This window comes from Thalassophryne amazonica, chromosome 14 (genome assembly GCF_902500255.1).
Source record: "Thalassophryne amazonica chromosome 14, fThaAma1.1, whole genome shotgun sequence".
In the NCBI taxonomy this organism is placed as follows: Eukaryota; Metazoa; Chordata; class Actinopteri; order Batrachoidiformes; family Batrachoididae; genus Thalassophryne; species Thalassophryne amazonica.
This window is the reverse complement of record NC_047116.1, coordinates 97,475,832-97,498,383: the sequence shown is the minus strand read 5'-3', so window position 1 is coordinate 97,498,383 and position 22,552 is coordinate 97,475,832. Positions and strand designations below refer to the sequence as shown.

Genomic DNA, 22,552 nt, shown 5'->3' with positions numbered 1-22,552 from the left:
TGTCTGTCTGTCTACCTACGTGCACATTACTGCTTTCAGGCAGGAGTAACCGTCTGACAGGTCAATCCTGATCAAAACCCGTGATGACCCGGGTCCGTCCACTACACACCTGCAGCACCGCTGTGTTCTGTACTTTGTTACTAAACTGTGTTCTGACTGAAACATTAATGTGCTGCACAAAATACAAATATCAGATTTAAAAACAGGTTTATCAAGGAAACACCGCCTGTCAGTCTGTACAAACCCACCACACACTGACAAGCGACGCTTTTCTGCACAACGCTTCTACAAACTACAGGTCAGCGTCTGTGACCTGTTGACCCCAAAGCCAACAGACTTCTTGGGGTCAGTGTACCGAACACACGTTTAGTCACAATCAGACAATTGGGTAAAAAGACGAACTCAAAAGATTTTTACACTCCAGTGACCTTGACCTTTTGACCCCAAAATCAACAGGCATCTTCAGGTCACTGTGGGTAACAGACAACGAGTCTGGAGACAATCAGGTCAGTAAAACTGAAGAAAACTAAAAAGGAAATGCCCCGTAACTGACTGACTGACTAAAAGTCCAGAATTCTGGATCAGCACCTTTAATATTTTTTCTGCAGGCCGACAGTTTAACGTAATAATATTCATTTGGATTTTAATTTAAATTTAAGGGTTTTATGGTTCTTTAGCATAAGTCTGCAATCACCCAAGTGCTCTTCTGGTTTGGTACCTAAACGCTCCTCTGGAGCCGTCGGTGCAACAGGAAGTAGGAGGACTATAAATGGATTTATTAGGCGAGGACTTTATTTTTCTTTTATTAGGAGTTCGCGTTGAACACGTGTCCACTGAGGTTTATACAACACCCACTTCTGTGAATAAAAATGATTCTGACCGTTCTGGGCCCAGAGGACTGAGTCTAGGTTGCATAACCCAGTCAAGCTAAAATTAAACACAGGAGGCAGGGACCCAGGTCCGAGCCAGGTCCAGAACACGGTGTCCACTGTGAGGTGACTCTTCCAGTCTGACCACAGACTTGTGTTTAATCCAGGGCACAGGGCCGGGCTGAGAAGGTTCTAAAAACACAACACCTGGTTGACTTTAACCTAGTACAGGTCTGAGGTCCACAGTGACGGGCTGAGGGTTCAGGTGAGTCCCAAAGGAGAAGCAGTTTCCTCCCCCACCTATCAGGAGAAGGTCTGGTTCTGCTGGGTCCATCAGCTCGGAGCAGAAGGAGTGAAGCATCAGAGGCCAGGGCACAGAGGACTGTAGAGGACAGAGGGACAATCAGCACCGTCTCCAACAAAACATGATTCCACAGGAGCTCCCTGAACTGACCGTGTCCAGCCTGAACTCCACGCCGCTCCCCGTGCGGAGGTCGATCACAGCCACACCCGGCACGCCATCTGAGTGCAGCCAGACTCCGCCCACCACAACCAGTTTGTCCTCAATCACATGGGCAGAATGGGAATACCTAAAAGAAACCACAGACTGTGCCTGACTGCTCATGAGAACCCAAGTGGTTTTTGTTCAGCGTGCTGACAACCGACCTCGGCACAGGAGGCGGCTGCACCTCCACTCGGTCCCAGCAGAAGCCTCTGTCCACGGGCCGCAACACAAACACGTCCCCGAGCGGCCGTCCCGCGGCGTTCAGTCCTCCAAACACCACCGCCCCTCCCTGGTACGGACACGCTGTGTGGGAAAGGCGAGGCGCCGGCGGTGCGCCCTCTACTGGGATCTGTCAGTAACACACACACAGCCTGACTACACCTGCAGAAAACCTGACAGGGTTCAGGTCTTAAACGCACACGGACTCAACAAACCTCAGTCCAGTGCTGTCGGTCTAGACACAGAAAGTGTCCGTCACCCAGAACCGCTTCGGTCTCGTTCCTGCCGCCAAACACAAACAGGACGTCTTTGCCTAAAAGTGGGAAAGAAAGCAGGAGCCGTGACCTCAAAACCATCTGAGTTTCCTGTGTGCGGAGCGACATCAACCACCATATCACCCTGGACTAAAAAACACTGTGCACGCGTGTGTGCGTGTAGATGTGTGTATGTAGATTCATGTACGTATCTGTGTGTGTATATACGTGTGCACAAATGTGTGTGTGTGTAGAGATACGTGCGTTTGTGTAGATGTGTGTATGTGCGTGAGTAGATGTGTGTAGATTCATGTGCATATCTGACTGTGTGTATATACGAGTGTGTATCTGTGTGTAGGTTCGTCCGTGTGTGTAGATACGTGTGTAGAATCGTGTGCGTATCTGTATGTACATACGTGTGCGCCGTGTGTGTAGATTTGTGTGTGTGTGTACGTGTTGATGTCCTGTCTGTTGTCCTGTTATCTACGTCTGGTCTCCAGGTGGTGATGTTTTTTGATGCAGATTAGATAAAGTTCAAAGTCCCACCTTTGTGGCGGACCACAGTCGCAGTGTGCCTCCATCTTGGCACCGGCAGTGGACCCGTACAGACCGTCTCCTCCACGCAGCACTCCACTGTCCCCTGGTTTCCTGTCTGAAGTGAAGCAGATGACCCACAGAGGTCCAGCGTGACCTTGAAAAGTCCTTTGGCCGGCTTGAGAGGAGAGGAGCGACCTCCAAACAGTACCGACGCTCCTCCGGGCAGGGGCGCTGCTGTGTGGTACAGCCGGATACCTGACACACCCACAGGAAGTACACGTGCAGTGTCACCGAAAAACACACCAACAGTATTTGTCTTAATGGGTTGTGATGTCACAAATAAACACACATCTGATCCTTTCTGATCCCGTAGTGGATCTGAGCCTGTGTAGGTTCAGGGACCAGCTGCTGTTATATTTTGGACACACATCCATCCCTCTGGCTGCTCGCTCGTCTTTCACTCCGTCTCTCTGTGGATCCATGTGTTGAATTGGCACAAGTTTTATGCCGGATGTCCTTCTTGACACAACTCCACATTACATGGAGAATGGGCAGGGTGGCCTTGAACCAGGAACTTTCCACACTGGGAACAAGTCCACAAACCATTAGGCAACCACCCCAAAGTGTGGGTCGCTGCCCTGTGGTGGGCCATGAGAGGTCATAAAAAAAAAAAAAAAAGCTCTTTAATTTTCTATTTTGTAATGAAGTTTAAAAGTATGTAAAAAAACACAAACAAACATCACTACTGGGCGGCACTGCTGCCTCACAGTGAGAAGGTCTCAGGTTCTCTTCCTGTGTGGAGTTTGCTTGTTCTCCACGTTTCGCGTGGGTTCACTCCGGGGGCTCTGGATTCATCCCACAGACACACAGGGTCGGTGAACCGGTGACTCTAAACTGACCATAGGTGTGAGTGTCTATGATGGACAGGTGTCCTGTCCAGGGTGAACCCCCCCTCTGCTGGGATGGGCTCTAACTGTGATCCTTAAGTGCAGTAAGCGGGTACAGGAAACAGATGGATGAGCATTTAATTTTTTTTAAAGTGTCAGATGTAATAAAGCAAAGCATTCCGGTTCCCGCAACCCACCAGACTCCAGACTCCCGCTGTTCAGGCAGCGCACAAAGAGAAAATCTGAGAAAAGATGAACGATGATGAGTCTGATTACGTTGTAGATGGGGGGGGGCTGGACTGTGTTTTACTGGAACAGCTGCAGGACGTAAACAGGACAACGCTAGAGGACAGCATTTTCTAAGGTACCAACAGCCAAAAAGCAAAAACATCTAGAACGTGTTCCCTCGTACCAAAGTCTGCTGTGGGCTCCACGGTCACAGCCCTCCAGCCTCCTGGACCTCTGGTCAGGATCCTGGATACTGCCCCCCTGCCTCCTCTGCAGGAGCCTCCAGTCAGCAGGACCACTCCTGGCCCGAGGACAGTAGACGCCAGTCCCAGTCCCTCCATGCAAACTGGTAGAGTGCTCACATTCAGGACTACGGGACTCCATGACGGACCACTGGACAGACCTGAAGACACGGAGGAGCGGTCAGGAGCACAGATGGACAGAAAGAGAAAAACAGGAGGTCCAGGTTAAAGCTGATGAGAAGTCGAGGCTGTGCAGGTTTCTGTGTCAGTTATCTTCTTGCAAAACTGTCCCACTGTGACAATTTCTCACATTTAGTCCACTTAATAGTAATAGTAATAATAATATTGTGAAACATTTAAATATGACTTAAACTAAAACACAGGAGAGTGTTTAATGGCTTTAATCCGCTGAGAAAGGACACAAAGACATCATCTCATCAGAATCTCATCATTGATTATTGGTTTACATTTAAAAACTTTACAATTATTGAAAACCTCTGAAAAGCTTAAAAACACACGGATCAGGAACTGGACACAGTCCACCTGAAGAAACATTCAAGCAAAGTGCGTCCAGAATTCTCTGTTTAAAGTGAACGTTTATCAGCGACTTAAACAGTTCTGGACAATTTACTGTTTTGAAGCCACACTGTTGTATTCAGAATGAGCATTTAGAAGCACAATAAAGGAAATCAGACAACACATCCCTCTGAGGGCGTTTTAAAGTATAAAAAGAAGAAGAAAAGGAAAACCAGGTATTTCCCTGTTTTTGTTGGTATTTTTACCGACATCAGAGTGAGACTCCGTCAGCTGCTGGCTGCACGGAGCTACAGGGAGGCTGGGAGGACATTCAGAGAGCTTCCTCATCAAGTTCACAGCAGTGATGTCACGTTCCGCGGCATGGACTTCATGAATAATCACGGGTGGAGTCACGGTCGGGTTAATTAAGACATCGGGCTAGTTCAAGCCTCTCGTGGAAGGAGCAGGGCTCCACTGCTGGATATTTGTTCTAACCCACAGAACAATAAAGACTTTTGTGCATATGTGTTTGTTGTCATGGAAACATGCTGATGACTAACTTTTTTACTTTGTGTTCTAAAAATTAATGCTCTGTCAAATATATTTACCATTATAATTGTCTTTGTAATTGATTGAACAATGCCACTGAAGAGAAAAGAGTACAGATAAGAATGCTGAGGTGAGACAATGTTTCATCAGTCCATGAATGATAACCAGAACAGACTTTGAGAGACTGACTGTCTCATGCTATCAACTGATTTCACTGAATGGACTTTGGGACACCTTGGGACTGTACATAAGTGGCATCAAAACTGAATGTACAGTAGTGTTCAGAATAATAGTAGTGCTATGTGACTAAAAAGATTAATCCAGGTTTTGAGTATATTTCTTATTGTTACATGGGAAACAAGGTACCAGTAGATTCAGTAGATTCTCACAAATCCAGCAAGACCAAGCATTCATTGTGGGTTTTTTTTTGTCCATTTTAAAGCATTGGAGATCATTGTAGAGGAACAGCCTATAATTTTTTTCACCTGCGTATAAGTTTTCCCCTCTCCAATCAACTTTTTAATCAAACTACACTGTTCTTCTGAACAATGTCTTTAACGTCCCATTTTCCTCAGGCTTCAAAGAGAAAAGCATGTTCAACAGGTGCTGGCTTCATCCTTAAATAGGGGACACCTGATTCACACCTGTTTGTTCCACAAAATTAACAAACTCACTGACTGAATGCCACACTACTATTATTGTGAACACCCCCTTTTCTTTTTTTTTTTTTACTAATAGCACAATTTCATAGCCTTAAGAGTGTGCATATCATGAATGCTTGGTCTTGTTGGATTTGTGAGAATCTACTGAATCTACTGGTACCTTGTTTCCCATGTAACAATAAGAAATATACTCAAAACCTGGATTAATCTTTTTAGTCACACAGCACTACTATTATTCTGAACACTACTGTACTTGTATTTGTCTTCAGACCTACACTCTGTATGACAGCTACCTTTGAAGCTTTAAATAACTAAAGATCTTAGAAACAAACTCGTTTCCTCTGGTGTCTCATCTGTTGTCTGTGTCAGAGGTTTTAGGTCATTTTTCCTAACACTTTGATTTTCTAATTTATTTATTTCCAAACTGTAGTTCTGCACACGGTCGTCTTTACAAGCATTAAAAAAGTAGATCCCATAGAAGTGCTGAGGCTCGTGGTCCCAGAACTCATCCCCAGATTCTGCAGCCTGAAGTGGACGAGAGTCTATGACCCCCCACGGGTCTTGGTCTCAGACTAAGGATTCAACAGGTCTTAAACGTGTGACAGGTGACAGACCACAGAGTGTTTGCTGGGTGACATGGGGACGCTGTTTCTGATGGGTCCTGGTGTTACCTGGAGGACAGGTGAGTAACGCTTGAGCCATCAGAGCGCCCCGGGACGCAGTCAGGACAAAGTAGTGGGAACACTTCTGATGCCACTCCTGCAGGTGGACACACACACACGGACGGACACACACACTGAGCTGCAGTCACATTACAATAAGGCGGTCACATGTCCAGCAGCCGACCTCGTACTCGTCAAAAGGCTCCAGGTGTTCCACTCTGAGTCTCTCCTCCTCAGGAACCAGGTCCAGGTAGAAGTTGTTCATATCCACGCACACACAGTGTTCCCAGCCCTGCAGATAACACACACACACCTTCACTGACACCAGACCAACTGATTCCAACCACAGGAATCTGCAATAACTCTCATCCTGTTATGAAACATGAATGCCACAGACTATAAACCCCAACCTTTTCTCCAGATAACTGATTTTTGATCCAAACCCCAACCTTTGATCATAACCTTTGATCCTAATCACAACCATACATCCTGATCCCAGCAGTTAATCCTGATCCCAACCACTGATCTTTATCCTTACACACGTCACACCTTGACGCCAGCGTATTAAAAATGCTGGCGTACATCTGATAAGTTCTGGGCAAGTTTTGTGCAAGTTAAGAGCTCATTGAAGCACACAGATATACGTCGTAATACGCTGAGCACCTCGAAAATTTTTGGCTGCGTTTTAAGTTTTGAGCGTATGCCTTATATGTCCCGTACATGTGGGACATAAGTTGTAGGTAAGTTATGCGACTGTTGACACACGTTTCCTGTAAGTTACTCATAAGTCGAAATATGTCGACTGATTGGCTGAAAGCTGCAGTCCTCATGTGAACAGTTCAGACTGTTTCAAATATTAAAACCATTCACACACAGAGAGTAAATATAAAGTCTTAATCCAACCTGTTACGTTGTTTCAGTCAGATTCATCATCACAACCTCATGAAAAGGTATCCACATTAAGCCTCCTGATTTTGGAAAATGAAGTCTGAAAATACTTTAATTCCTTGTCGTGGCTGAAGAAACAAGTCCCTCTGTGTTTTGCTGCTCCTGCATGTTTCAGCCTGAGGAAGCTCCTTCAGTAACGTCTCAGTATTTATCACAGATATCAGCAGATTCTGTCTGCATGCAATAAAATCCCATGATCCACAAAGACGAAAATAACAATGTTAAAATTTCTCAGTTTGGCCTCCATGTGGAGTGGAGATGCTGCGGGACACCGTACATGACGTGCTCATCAATATTTAAGTGTTCCACCTGACAAACAAAGGTTTCTGCTTCGGCCAGCGGTGGAGACGCAAACCAAGCCAGACTTATCTGTTCTGACACTCATAATACCGCGCAGTACCGACCCGAACCACTCAGTGGAAACGGGGCTGTCAGCATATGCTGGCTAAATCTTCAAGGTGTGACAGGGCCTGTAACAGCTGACCCTGATCCTCACCTTTGACCCAGATCTTAACTGCTAATCCTGATCCCAACTGTTGATCTTGATCGTAACCTTTGTTCCTAACCGTTGATCCTGATGCCAACCTTTGAGCCCAACCTTGGATCTTGATGCTAACCTTTGATCCTGATCCTTTGATTGTGATTCCAACATTTTATCCTGATTCTAACCTTTTATCCAGATTGCCCATCTTTAATCCTGATTGCTGAGGTTTAATCCTGACAATGATCTTTGATATCCTGATTACTGATCTTTGATCAAGTGTTCAGCTTTGATAATGATGACAGGCAATCAGGATCAAAGTCCAATACTGATGATCAAATTGTAGATCAATTCCTTTTCTGTATTTTCTTCTTTTGGGTGCTGCCATTGGAGTTGATGGTCTAGTGGTTAAGCGTTGGGCTTGAGACCAGAAGATCCTCGGGTCAAATCACAGCCTGACTGGAAAAATCACTAAGGGCCCTTGGGCAAGGTCTTTAATCCCCTATTGCTCCCAGTGTGTAGTGAGCACCTTGTATGCTAGCACCGTGACATCGGGGTGAATGTGAGGCATTATTGTAAAGCACTTGAGCGTCTGATGCAGATGGAAAAGCGCTATATAAATGCAGTCCATTTACCATTTTGCCATTAGGAGTCATCACAGCACATAGTCTGTCTCTATCTCAGTCTGTCCTCAGTGTCTTCCTCCGTCACACCAACCACCTGCATGTCCTCCCTCACTGCATCCAGTCATCTGACTCCAGGGTGACTTTTGACCCGGGGTGAGGGACCAGTGTGCCACAAAGGCACACTTGCAGACACGATAGAGGACAACCTGTCCCCGGATTAGAACCTTTCCATTTCCAACATTTAGGTGTTTTTTTCTGACTGGGCTTGTTGGAGTACGACACATCAGATTCAGAGACTCCTAAGTTGGGGTCAGTGTGTTCAATTCCTGTGTATAATTCAGCGTGTCTTCAGGAGGGTTGGGAATGAGCAGAAGTAATAATACCAGTGGTGGGCACAGCTAACAAAAAGTTAACTTTTATAAAGCTTGATTGATAAATTGATAAACCCCTAAAACATTTTGCGGAAGTTATAGCTAAAAGCTAAATGATAACTTTTAGTACAGACTCCAGTACACTGGCAGCTACTGATAGTTCTGAGTAAATTCAAAGGCAATCAAAAACAACAACGAGCCAGCGCTTCTGTCTAAAAAAAAGATAATTTGTTTTCACAGCCATGCAGTAGCGCATGTCGGAGGAGTCATGCACAGCATCGCAGTTTTTACTTGTGGTTAAATTTTTAAATAAACTAATAATAATGTACAGGTTTTTGAAATTAACGTCACTTCTGACGTTTTTACGAAGTGAAAATATCAGCTATATGTTTTAGTTTTAAAGTAATGCACTAATTTGTAAGGTTTTAGCATTTACAGATACACATGCCAAAAGGTGCTATGGGAAAATGGAACTTCCTCCCATCTATGGGAGTGTGAATACCAATTGCCACACATTTGCTATACATGCTGCTGAATCACTTAAATAGAATTTTCAGTTTTCAAACTGTGGCATATTTACAAATACAGACTTATTTGTAAAAATCAACACACTCGTTACAGTAACTTGTGTGTTGGTTTTATAAATTGACCAACCACTGATGACAGGAAGCTCCATTTTCCCATAATGCCTTTTGGCATGTGTATCTGTAAATGTTAAAACCTTCAAAATTAGTGTGTTACTTTAAAGCTAAAACATGTTGTTGTTGTCGTCCATCACTTTGTAAAAAATGACAGAGGTGATGTTAATTTCAAAAACCTGTCTGGAATTAGGACTCCTTCTTCAGCAAGCTGAAGGAGTCCTACTTATCTTTGTTTGTAGGTGGGACCCCAGAGGCAGCTGACAGGTACCGGCAGGCCAAGCGTGCCGCAGCCTGTGTGGTCGCAGAGGTAAAAACTCGGGTCTGGGAGGAGTTCAGGGAGGCCATGGAGGAGGACTATCGGTCGGCCTCGAAGAGATTCTGGCAAACCGTCTGACGCCTCAGGAGGCGGAAGCAGCTCTCCACCAGCACTGTTTACGATGCGGGTGGGGAGCTGTTGACCCTGACTGGGGATGTTGTCGGACGGTGGAAGGAGTACTTCAAGGATCTCCTCAATCCCATCGTCATGCCTTCCGAAGAGGAAGCAGAGACTGGGGACTCAGAGGCGGACTCATCCATTACCCAGGCCGAAGTCACCAAGGTGTTTAGAAAGCTCATCAGTGGCAAGGCTCCTGGGGTGGATGAAGTCCGTCCTGAGTACCTAAAGTCTCTGGATGTTGTGGGACTGTCTTGGCTGACACGCCTCTGCAACATCGCGTGGCGATCAGGGACAGTGCCTCTGGATTGGCAGACCGGGGTGGTGGTTCCTCTGTTTAAGAAGGGGGACCGGAGGGTGTGTTCCAACTATAGGGGGATCACACTCCTCAGCCTCCCCGGTAAGGTCTATTCCAGAGTACTGGAGAGGAGAATTCGACCGATGGTCGAACCTCAGATTCAGGAGGAGCAGTGTGGTTTTCGTCCTGGTCGCGGCACACTGGACCAGCTCTACACGCTCCATCGGGTGCTTGAGGGTTCATGGGAGTTTGCCCAACCAGTCCACATGTGTTTTGTGGATCTGGAGAGGGCATTCGACCGTGTCCCTCGGGGCACCCTGTGGGGAGTGCTCCGGGAGTACTGGGTCCTTTGCTAAGGGCTATCCGGTCCCTGTACAACTGCAGCAGGAGCTTGGTTTGCATTGCCGGTAGTAAGTCAAACAAGTGCACGTTGGCCTCCGCCAGGGCTGCCCTTTGTCACCGGTTCTGTTCATTATTTTTATGGACAGAATTTCTAGGCGCAGCCAGGGTGTAGAGGGGGTCTGGTTTGGGAACCACAGAATCTTGTCTCTGCTGTTTGCGGATGATGTGGTTCTGTTGGCTTCGTCAAATCAGGACCTTCAGCGTGCACTGGGGCAGTTTGCAGCCGAGTGTGAAGCGTCCGGGATGAAAATCAGCACCTCCAAATCCGAGGCCATGGTTCTCGAACGGAAAAAGGTGCTTTGCCCTCTTCAGGTCGGTGGAGTGTCCTTGCCTCAAGTGGAGGAGTTTAAGTATCTCAGGGTCTTGTTCACGAGTGAGGGACGGATGGAGCGTGAGATCGATAGACGGATCGGTGCAGCATCTGCAGTGATGTCTTCGCTGTATCGGACTGTCATGGTGAAGAGAGAGCTGAGTAGGGGGGCAAAGCTCTCGATTTACCGATCGATCTACGTTCCGATCCTCACCTATGGTCATGAGATTTGGCTCATGACCGAAAGAACGAGAGAGTACAAGCGGCCGAGATGAGTTTCCTCCGCAGGGTGGCTGGGCGCTCCCTTAGAGATAGGGTGAGGAGCTCGGTCACTCGGGAGGAGCTCGGAGTCGAGCCGCTGCTCCTCCACGTCGAAAGGAGTCAGTTGAGGTGGCTCGGGCATCTTTTCCAGATGCCCCCTGGACGCCTCACTGGAGAGGTGTTCCGGGCACGTCCCATTGGGAGGAAGATCCAGGACACGCTGGAGGGACTACATCTCTCGGCTGGCTTGGGAACGCCTTGGGGTTCCCCCAGAGGAGCTGGAGCAGGTGTGTGTGGATCGGGAGGTCTGAGCGGCTTTGCTTGAGCTGCTGCCCCCGCGACCCGACTCCGGATAAAGTGGAAGAAAATGGATGGATGGATGTCTGGAATTAGGTTGTTTAAAATTTGAACCATAAGTCAAAACTGTCTTGCTATGCATGACTTCTCCAACACATCTGCGAAAATATTTTTTTTCTTCTCTCCTTTCATCTCTGGTAGCCAGTTCTTCTCTGCTGGTAGAGGACTGAGCTCTACCTCTCATAGGTGTCTGTCTGCTCCAGGATGTCTAATGATGAGCACCATAAACTGTGGAATTCAGCCAATAGGAAAAAATAACCCGCGCTCTTCAGTCCACATCAGCCGAGTCGAGCACCGTGAGGATCAAGAAAAAGGTTTGACGTGGAAAAGACCTCATTAAACTTCTCTCCACAGTGAGGCGATGGAAGGGGACAAAGAGGGATAGACTATGTACCATAAGCGGTTTAGTAGTTTCAGATCTTTGTGATGATTTTTGGACAACACAGTGGTTCAGCGGTTAGCACTGTTGCCTCACAGTGAGAATGTTCCAGGTTCTCTCCCTGCCTGGTTCTTTGTGTGTGGAGTTTACTTGTTGTCCCCGTGTTCTTGTGGGTTCCTCTGGCTGATTGGATGAGTGGTTCTTGGGTTTTGGGAGCTGATTTGTTTTCTCTTGATCTTCTCACAGAAACAGACTCCTGAAGAAGCTCCTCCTGATCAGCAGGAGTAAAAACCTGCACCCTGGACTGACTCAGACTGAGACATCAACGTGGGCACTATGACCTCCTAACTGTGACCTCCTGTCTGCATACTGGCCTTGTCCAAGAACCTGCATCTCTGTGCAGCCGTGTCTGGGTATTGCTGAAGGGCACGCAGAGCTGAGTTCAGCTTCAGGAAATGCTCCTGCATGATTTGTCCAAAAGGATCGTGGGGGTGGATCTGCTCATACATGATAAAGAATGACTGTGGGAGGAGCTTCACTGCCCAGCCAATCACCGCATCCGACCTGAAAGACACACAACAAAGCCCTTCATTACTGTGACATCACTTCTGTTGCTTATTGATAAACGATTAGCTGACTGATTCAAGGTTTGGATCACCTCTCTTGCTGTCTTTGTTTTGGAGACATCCTTTTTTTTTTGACAATTATTACATCATTTGTTGATGTCTTTGTGACATCATAATGTTGATTTCAAATTACTGACTGTTCAGTAAACGTGTTGCATCCTCTCTTAAACCCTGCTGATTGCAGAAATATCCCAGACTGTGTTTTAATGTGCAACATTCCATCCCATAATGTGCAATATTTATAATTTTTAACAATGTACAGTAGTGTTCAGAATAATAGTAGTGCTATGTGACTAAAAAGATTAATCCAGGTTTTGTGTATATTTCTTATTGTTACATGGGAAACAATGTACCAGTAGATTCTCACAAATCCAACAAGACCAAGCATTCATGATATGCACACTCTTAAGGCTATGAAATTGGGCTACTCGTAAAAAAAAAGTAGAAACACTACTGTATATAATAACATACTTATTCTGCAATGTACATACCATCCAGGACCGTGCACCTTACCTTCTAATGTTTACATTGTAAATATATTTTTTGATACTTATTATTTGATATCGCTGCTTTTCTTTCTTACTTGCCTGCACTGATTTTGGAGCTGGCTTTAATCTTGTTGTACTTTGTATAATGACAATAAAAGGCATTCTATTCTATTCTATTTTGGAGGCTGTGACCTTTGACTAATCGGCTCCAAACGTCCATCATCTGGAGACACCTGCTTAACTATTCTGTCCAGGTTTGGTGAAACTTTGCTGGACCATCTCCAAGTTATATTGTAGACATTCAGATGAGTGCGTGCCGGCACGGTTAGGTCAGGTCTGGGAACATGCACTGATGCTGCTCGGAACTGGCTTGGGTCCTGGATAGCAACCACGCAGACAAACAATCCATCTCCACCTCTCAAGCATGACCACCAATCTGCTGCAGGCAGGTGAAATGTGGGTGTGTCCCTGGCCTTCTGCATCCATTGGGACCCTCAACACTGAGGAACCTGTGTGCTGGATCATGACCTCATGACCTCACAGTGTCAGTGTGTCTCCTCATCTCAGTGTCTCCAAGTAACTCTTCATTTGACACAAAGTCACTCCAGCAGGCTGCTACCAAAAACATCCTGTCCTCACCTTAGGTCACATGAGATGACGAAACTGCATGGCAAAAATTTTTAATTATTAATTTATTTTGAGTGTGTATGTGTGAGACCGCACCATCCCTCTGAAGAGAGATTTCTAATCTGTGTGCTCAGGGCCGATCACTCTGATCAGGGACACAGACTGTCCATCAGACCCTCTGACTCAGACAAACCCATGCTGAGGGCCGCGTGACTACACTGAAAATAACACTATCTGTTATAATTAACACACACACACACACACACACACACACACACACACACACACACACACACACACACACACACACACACACAGCAGCTCTCTTACCATTGGGTTTCCATGTACGTCAGCACCACTTCAGACAGAACCAGGCTCGGAGCAGACCGGTCCATCCCAGCCAGGTCCAGGACTTCCTCCATGTGGGACTCGTCTCTAACGTCCACGCCCAGCAGGCGGTACTGACCGCTGTGCACGTACACAGGGCCTGAAGACACACAGCCATCAGCAACTTTACGCCAAAGCAACCTCACTTCCTCCCTACTCTTCAAGACTAGGATTGCAAAATTCCAGAGTTTAACTTCCTGTGGAACGTTTCTGGAAATTTTCTGCTGTTTTGAAACCTGACTCACCAAACAGACTGTCAATTCAAGGTGAAACTGAACCTGGAAGATGAGTCCAATCAGCATTCAGCATGTCCCTCAGCACGCGTTCACGTCCAATGAGTGCAGCTTTACGCCGGGCGACTTCAGGGAAGTCCACCTCGAAGACCACAGCACCACCGAGAGCCCCGTCCGCACACAGACGGAAATACAAAGAGTCGAAGCCTGCACCCACAGACAAGATCTGAAAGACAACACCGGGGACAATGAGGGGAAAATCACTACGGCGAGGCCAGCTGTGGACGTGGAAACCCTCAGACGGGTTCACAGGGTCCTTGCCTGTTTCTTCAAACAGTTCTCGGTGACACGCAGGAACCTCTTCACACAGTGGTCCAAAGCTCTCCAGCGCACGTAGTAACCCCTAAAGCAGGCAACAGAACACCTTCAGTTACACTGGAGAAGAAACCCGTCGTTTCCTACAAATCTCTCAGAAAACACAAGATTTACTCAAAATCCAATAAACATGAGAAAAATAACTCATATTATATAATGGCTGAGTGGATCCTTGTCATTTGATTGATGCTTTGTATGTCACATGACATGGATTATTCATCCCATTTGTGTTGCATTGCTTTTAGAGTGCAAATTTGGTTCCATACGTTTGGTACCATTGCACTCTGCACACACACAAACCTACACACACACGCATGCGCACACACAAAACAAATCCACTATGCTGTCTGGAGGCTGTTAGAATGAAAAGCTGGACTAATTTCTGACATGATTTTTTTTCGCTGCACTGAGGATGTACACAGTCTTTTTTTTTTGTAGTACAGGCGCACACAAGTGCCGACCCGGTTGTGTGAGGACAACAACACAAGCAAGGCGCCGATTAGATTGAGCTAACTGACGGTGCTAATCCTTTTAACACACATGCACAAACATACCACTCCGCTGTAAGCCGTCTGGATGCATGAAGAGCTGTTCAGATGAAAAGCTGATGTGATTTTTGGCTGGAATAAGGAAGGACACAAAGTCTTTTTTATGGTAGTCTGAAGTCAGTGCACAGCATCACCAGATGACACGTCACAATTTGGACTTTAGCAGCAGTGGAACACCACAATGTAAATCCCTTTTCTGTTGTTTATAAATGAACAAAATATCAAATTACAAGGACTATTGTAGCCATTATATAAACCAATGAATGCTTTCACATTCTTTCAAGTATTGTCTTTTTTTCCCCTTCTTTATATTCTACTATCGTAGTATGATTACACAACTCTGAAAGAACGTTTGGCTTCTGTGAGCGGAGAAAAAGGGAATAGTGCAACATTTTTATTTTTAGCTTCATTTTACATACAGTCCCAACTTTGTCTGATTTGTGGTTGTTTCTGTTGCATTTCTGAAATTACAGAACTGCTATAAAGAAAAGTGTGAACATTTTATTGTGTTTTAAAAACTTTGTGGAGCAAACGCAAACACCAAACTCTTATAAAGAAGGAAAAAATACCTGGACATGTGCAGGAAAACTGATATAAATTGAACAGAACAATGCAGGCTGATTTGACTCCCCATATTTACCTGGACATGTGCAGGAAAACTGATATAAATTGAACAGAACAATGCAGGCTGATTTGACTCCCCATATTTTTTGTATAAATAAATCAGAATACAATAAGAGGCAGCTCACTTTGAAATTAATAAAACATATAGCTGCAGCTTAATAACTTTGAAAAATAACAGAAATCAGCAGCTTGTATTTTTATTCTGACTCCAGTTCATTTTAGTGTGATGAAGTCATTTTTTTTCTCCTCATCAGTCACGTTATTGTGCTTGAACACGACATTAAGCTCAAGACTGAACAAATACATACCTTTGGAAAATAACAGCTGTTAAAGTTCAGCTTTTTGTGATCTGTGCCTCCGAACATCACTGCACAGCTTCTCCACAGTAGGGTTTTTATTTAACCCGTGTATGTGTAATTTTTGCTCAGTTCATTTATATATTCTCATTTTTTAAGGATTTTTTTTAAGGATATTTGACCGTTTATTTCATCTCATGATCTCAAAAATTCAGTATATGACACACACATGGTGTGAACAGGATGGTGCCATCAGAACCGCACGTGTAGCAAAAGTACAGAGAGTAAAGGCAGCTCCACGGTTTGGTTTAGTTTTTTTTTTTATATGTTCACTCGGGTTAAAATCCTCTCTCTCTGCTCCACGCTCGCTGTCTCGTGTGCACTGATGGTTCACAGCAGAACGTAACGCCTCGTGCCTCTATTCAGGAATCTCCCTCCCTCGCAGTCTGCAGCGAGGTGACTCCGCACGCACGCACGCGCGCACACACACACACACACACACACACACACCTCCCCTTCGGTAAACTGCGCATTTTAAACGGCTTTGAACAAGATGGCAACTGTTTTAATCGGCCGTCTTATCCAAAATCAGTCAACGATTTCAATCGTCGACGTAGTCGTGACTAGTCGAGGCAGCCCTACAAAACTGAAATGCATCCACAGCAATGCTGTGGTACGTGGCTTTGGAACCAGAAACTCCTCACGTTCCATGTTATTATCTTAGCCTTGCTAACCATCCGACTAAGACGAGAGGGAAACTGAGTGAGTGAGGCAGCGACGCTGCGTGCGGCTGCAACACGATGACGTCAGATTCGGAGTCATTTTATGCAACTTTGTGGATAAGTTATTCACGGCAATCGTGACTATGGAAAATATCAGTGAATATGAAAAATAATCGCGATTGGCAAATATTGTAAAAATTGTGACTGCCCTACATCTCATGAGGATGTTGTGAACCCAGGGACGGCGCCGCTGGCGACGTTTGTCAGCTTTCCACAACAAATAGAGCACAGCAACTCGCTCCGTGTGTGAGAGTCATAAAACGCAGGGAAGATGAAGACAACACACTGGAAATTGTTGTTTTTCCTTATTTATTCCTTTATTGGTTCATTTTACTGGTGCTTATAGTTCATAAAACTTGGATAAAGTTACTTGCACCAGTGCTAGTGCAGTATAAAATTTCATGCACCGCTGGAATAATACGTGCACAAACTAGCACATGCACGTACTAATTCGACCCCTGCATGAACAAGTCATTATTTTATTTCGCACCATCCAGATTATCTGTGAGTTGCCTATAGTCTCTTTGACAGGTACTGAAAATTTCATGAAAAATTCTGCACGGTTCCAGAGATATGCACGAAATTTACCCTGTTAATCAGTGGAGCTGTCTGACGCATATTTAACTTCGGACTCACCTGTTAATCAGTGGAGATGTTTGACATATATTTAACTCCGGACTCACGTGTTAATAAGTGATGTTTGACGCATATTTAACTCCGTACTGACCTGTTAATCAGTGGAGATGTTTGACTCATATTTAACTCCGTACTCACCTGTTAATCGGTGATGTTTGACTCATATTTAACTCCGTACTCACCTGTTAATCTGTGATGTTTGACTCATATTTAACTCCGTACTCACCTGTTAATCGGTGATGTTTGACTCATATTTAACTCCGTACTCACCTGTTAATCTGTGATGTTTGACTCATATTTAACTCCGTACTCACCTGTTAATCGGTGATGTTTGACTCATATTTAACTCCGTACTCACCTGTTAATCGGTGATGTTTGACTCATATTTAACTCCGTACTCACCTGTTAATCGGTGATGTTTGACTCATATTTAACTCCGTACTCACCTGTTAATCGGTGATGTTTGACTCATATTTAACTCCGTACTCACCTGTTAATCTGTGATGTTTGACTCATATTTAACTCCGTACTCACCTGTTAAATCAGTGGAGATGTTTGACACATATTTAACTCCGGAGTCACGTGTTAATAAGTGATGTTTGACGCATATTTAACTCCGTACTGACCTGTTAAATCAGTGGAGATGTTTGACACATATTTAACTCCGGACTCACGTGTTAATAAGTGATGTTTGACGCATATTTAACTCCGTACTGACCTGTTAATCAGTGGAGATGTTTGACACATATTTAACTCCGGACTCACGTGTTAATAAGTGATGTTTGATGCATATTTAACTCCGTACTGACCTGTTAATCAGTGGAGATGTTTGACACATATTTAACTCCGGACTCACCTGTTAATCGGTGTTTGACTCATATTTAACTCCGTACTCACCTGTTAATCGGTGATGTTTGACTCATATTTAACTCCGTACTCACCTGTTAATCGGTGATGTTTGACTCATATTTAACTCCGGACTCACCTGTTAATCGGTGATGTTTGACTCATATTTAACTCCGGACTCACCTGTTAATCGGTGATGTTTGACTCATATTTAACTCCGGACTCACCTGTTAATCGGTGATGTTTGACTCATATTTAACTCCGGACTCACCTGTTAATAAGTGATGTTTGATGCATATTTAACTCCGTACTGACCTGTTAATCAGTGGAGATGTTTGACTCATATTTAACTCCGGACTCACCTGTTAATCGGTGATGTTTGACTCATATTTAACTCCGTACTCACCTGTTAATCGGTGATGTTTGACTCATATTGAACTCCGGACTCACCTGTTAATCGGTGATGTTTGACTCATATTGAACTCCGGACTCACCTGCTAATCGGTGATGTTTGACTCATATTGAACTCCGGACTCACCTGTTAATCGGTGATGTTTGACTCATATTTAACTCCGGACTCACCTGTTAATCGGTGATGTTTGACTCATATTTAACTCCGGACTCACCTGTTAATCGGTGATGTTTGACTCATATTTAACTCCGGACGCACCTGTTAATCGGTGATGTTTGACTCATATTTAACTCCGGACGCACCTGTTAATAAGTGATGTTTGATGCATATTTAACTCCGGACTCACCTGTTAATCAGTGGAGATGTTTGACTCATATTTAACTCCGGACTCACCTGTTAATCGGTGATGTTTGACTCATATTTATCTCCGTACTCACCTGTTAATCGGTGATGTTTGACTCATATTTAACTCCGGACTCACCTGTTAATCGGTGATGTTTGACTCATATTTAACTCCGGACTCACCTGTTAATCGGTGATGTTTGACTCATATTTAACTCCGGACTCACCTGTTAATCGGTGATGTTTGACTCATATTTAACTCCGGACTCACCTGTTAATCGGTGATGTTTGACTCATATTTAACTCCGGACTCACCTGTTAATCGGTGATGTTTGACTCATATTTAACTCCGGACTCACCTGTTAATCGGTGATGTTTGACTCATATTTAACTCCGTATTCACCTGTTAATCGGTGATGTTTGACTCATATTTAACTCCGTACTCACCTGTTAATCGGTGATGTTTGACTCATATTTAACTCCGGACGCACCTGTTAATAAGTGATGTTTGATGCATATTTAACTCCGTACTGACCTGTTAATCAGTGGAGATGTTTTACTCATATTTAACTCCGGACTCACCTGTTAATCGGTGATGTTTGACTCATATTTAACTCCGTACTCACTTGTTAATCGGTGATGTTTGACTCATATTTAACTCCGGACTCACCTGTTAATCGGTGATGTTTGACTCATATTTAACTCCGGACTCACCTGTTAATCGGTGATGTTTGACTCATATTTAACTCCGGACTCACCTGTTAATCGGTGATGTTTGACTCATATTTAACTCCGGACTCACCTGTTAATCGGTGATGTTTGACTCATATTTAACTCCGGACTCACCTGTTAATCGGTGATGTTTGACTCATATTTAACTCCGGACTCACCTGTTAATCGGTGATGTTTGACTCATATTTATCTCCGGACTCACCTGTTAATCGGTGATGTTTGACTCATATTTAACTCCGGACTCACCTGTTAATCGGTGATGTTTGACTCATATTTAACTCCGGACTCACCTGTTAATCGGTGATGTTTGACTCATATTTAACTCCGGACTCACCTGTTAAATCGGTGATGTTTGACTCATATTTAACTCCGTACTCACCTGTTAATCGGTGATGTTTGACTCATATTTAACTCCGGACTCACCTGTTAATCGGTGATATTTGACTCATATTTAACTCCGGACGCACCTGTTAATAAGTGATGTTTGATGCATATTTAACTCCGTACTGACCTGTTAATCAGTGGAGATGTTTGACTCATATTTAACTCCGGACTCACCTGTTAATCGGTGATGTTTGACTCATATTTATCTCCGTACTCACCTGTTAATCGGTGATGTTTGACTCATATTTAACTCCGGACTCACCTGTTAATCGGTGATGTTTGACTCATATTTAACTCCGGACTCACCTGTTAATCGGTGATGTTTGACTCATATTTAACTCCGGACTCACCTGTTAATCGGTGATGTTTGACTCATATTTAACTCCGTACTCACCTGTTAATCGGTGATGTTTGACTCATATTTAACTCCGGACGCACCTGTTAATAAGTGATGTTTGATGCATATTTAACTCCGTACTGACCTGTTAATCAGTGGAGATGTTTGACTCATATTTAACTCCGGACTCACCTGTTAATCGGTGATGTTTGACTCATATTTAACTCCGTACTCACTTGTTAATCGGTGATGTTTGAGTCATATTTAACTCCGGACTCACCTGTTAATCGGTGATGTTTGACTCATATTTAACTCCGGACTCACCTGTTAATCGGTGATGTTTGACTCATATTTAACTCCGGACTCACCTGTTAATCGGTGATGTTTGACTCATATTTAACTCCGGACTCACCTGTTAATCGGTGATGTTTGACTCATATTTAACTCCGGACTCACCTGTTAATCGGTGATGTTTGACTCATATTTAACTCCGGACTCACCTGTTAATCGGTGATGTTTGACTCATATTTAACTCCGGACTCACCTGTTAATCGGTGATGTTTGACTCATATTTAACTCCGGACTCACCTGTTAATCGGTGATGTTTGACTCATATTTAACTCCGGACTCACCTGTTAATCGGTGATGTTTGACTCATATTTAACTCCGGACTCACCTGTTAATCGGTGATATTTGACTCATATTTAACTCCGGACGCACCTGTTAATAAGTGATGTTTGATGCATATTTAACTCCGTACTGACCTGTTAATCAGTGGAGATGTTTGACTCATATTTAACTCCGGACTCACCTGTTAATCGGTGATGTTTGACTCATATTTAACTCCGGACTCACCTGTTAATCGGTGATGTTTGACTCATATTTAACTCCGTACTCACTTGTTAATCGGTGATGTTGACTCATATTAACTCCGGACTCACCTGTTAATCGGTGATGTTTGACTCATATTTAACTCCGGACTCACCTGTTAATCGGTGATGTTTGACTCATATTTAACTCCGGACTCACCTGTTAATCGTGATGTTTGACTCATATTTAACTCCGGACTCACCTGTTAATCGGTGATGTTTGACTCATATTTAACTCCGGACTCACCTGTTAATCGGTGATGTTTGACTCATATTTAACTCCGGACTCACCTGTTAATCGGTGATGTTTGACTCATATTTAACTCCGGACTCACCTGTTAATCGGTGATGTTTGACTCATATTTAACTCCGGACGCACCTGTTAATCGGTGATGTTTGACTCATATTTAACTCCGGACTCACCTGTTAATCGGTGATGTTTGACTCATATTTAACTCCGGACTCACCTGTTAATCGGTGATGTTTGACTCATATTTAACTCCGGACTCACCTGTTAATCGGTGATGTTTGACTCATATTTAACTCCGTACTCACCTGTTAATCGGTGATGTTTGACTCATATTTAACTCCGGACTCACCTGTTAATCGGTGATGTTTGACTCATATTTAACTCCGGACTCACCTGTTAATCGGTGATGTTTGACTCATATTTAACTCCGTACTCACCTGTTAATCGGTGATGTTTGACTCATATTTAACTCCGGACTCACCTGTTAATCGGTGATATTTGACTCATATTTAACTCCGGACTCACCTGTTAATCAGTGGAGCTCTTCTGGCCGTTTTGCTGACAAACTTGTGGATAAACGGATCCTTAAAGTAGCCTCTCTGAGCGGCGGACAGTTTACTGACCACGCTGCTGTCATTAGTTCCCTGAACCTAAACCACAGAAACACTCTTTAATCACGTTATTTGTATTTTTAAACCGCAGGGTGGGTTTTAGTCTTTAATTTACCGCCGCGTCTCTTTGCTCTTTCTGTTCTTTTCTCTTTCTTGTTGGCATGACGTCATCAAACATTCAGGAGTTTTCAGAATTCAGTTTAAATTAAAAAGAAGAAAACAAAGAAACAAATTTAACTTCGTTCAAAAAACAAATTCTCCACCCTGACGATTCTTCTTCTTTGCTATTTCGGTGGTTTTCAATACCGTTTTAAGCCTATAGCGCCACCTACCGTACAACACACAACAATATTAATAATTAATAAGTAACATCAGCAGTCACTGCAATAAACTGTACACAGATTTCCAAAACCTTCACCATCTGTAATTATTTGTTTGTTTGTTTGTTTGATTTCATGGCTACATTTAGAAGCAGCTTCCAGGTCATCTTCGAGTTTGAATAAAATTGTT

At 44.1% G+C, this 22,552-nt stretch overlaps 1 protein-coding gene across 1 annotated transcript; it reads right to left on the bottom strand.

The window, feature by feature from the left end:
• Nucleotides 1–138: 138 nt before the first annotated feature.
• lcmt2 (leucine carboxyl methyltransferase 2) lies at nucleotides 139–22,318 on the bottom strand. The gene is made up of 14 exons (XM_034186570.1): nucleotides 22,158–22,318; nucleotides 21,957–22,081; nucleotides 14,320–14,401; nucleotides 14,044–14,224; nucleotides 13,709–13,865; nucleotides 12,012–12,201; nucleotides 6,315–6,422; nucleotides 6,140–6,227; nucleotides 3,684–3,902; nucleotides 2,394–2,639; nucleotides 1,809–1,906; nucleotides 1,536–1,723; nucleotides 1,324–1,459; nucleotides 139–1,251 (listed from the first exon to the last, which is right to left on the bottom strand). Exons 1-14 carry the CDS (start codon nucleotides 22,218–22,220, stop codon nucleotides 1,087–1,089), a joined length of 2,046 nt encoding a protein of 681 aa, XP_034042461.1. The 5' UTR covers nucleotides 22,221–22,318; the 3' UTR covers nucleotides 139–1,086.
• Nucleotides 22,319–22,552: the final 234 nt, after the last annotated feature.

Coding starts and splice junctions, on each gene's coding strand:
- lcmt2 (XM_034186570.1), bottom strand. CDS start 22,220: ATGTTTGATGACGTCATGCCAACAAGAAAGAGAAAAGAACAGAAAGAG. Junction 6,423..12,011: donor GATGCAGGTTCTTGGACAAG/GCCAGTATGCAG, acceptor TGTTATCTGCAG/GGCTGGGAACACTGTGTGTG. Junction 6,228..6,314: donor AGCCTTTTGACGAGTACGAG/GTCGGCTGCTGG, acceptor GTCCACCTGCAG/GAGTGGCATCAGAAGTGTTC.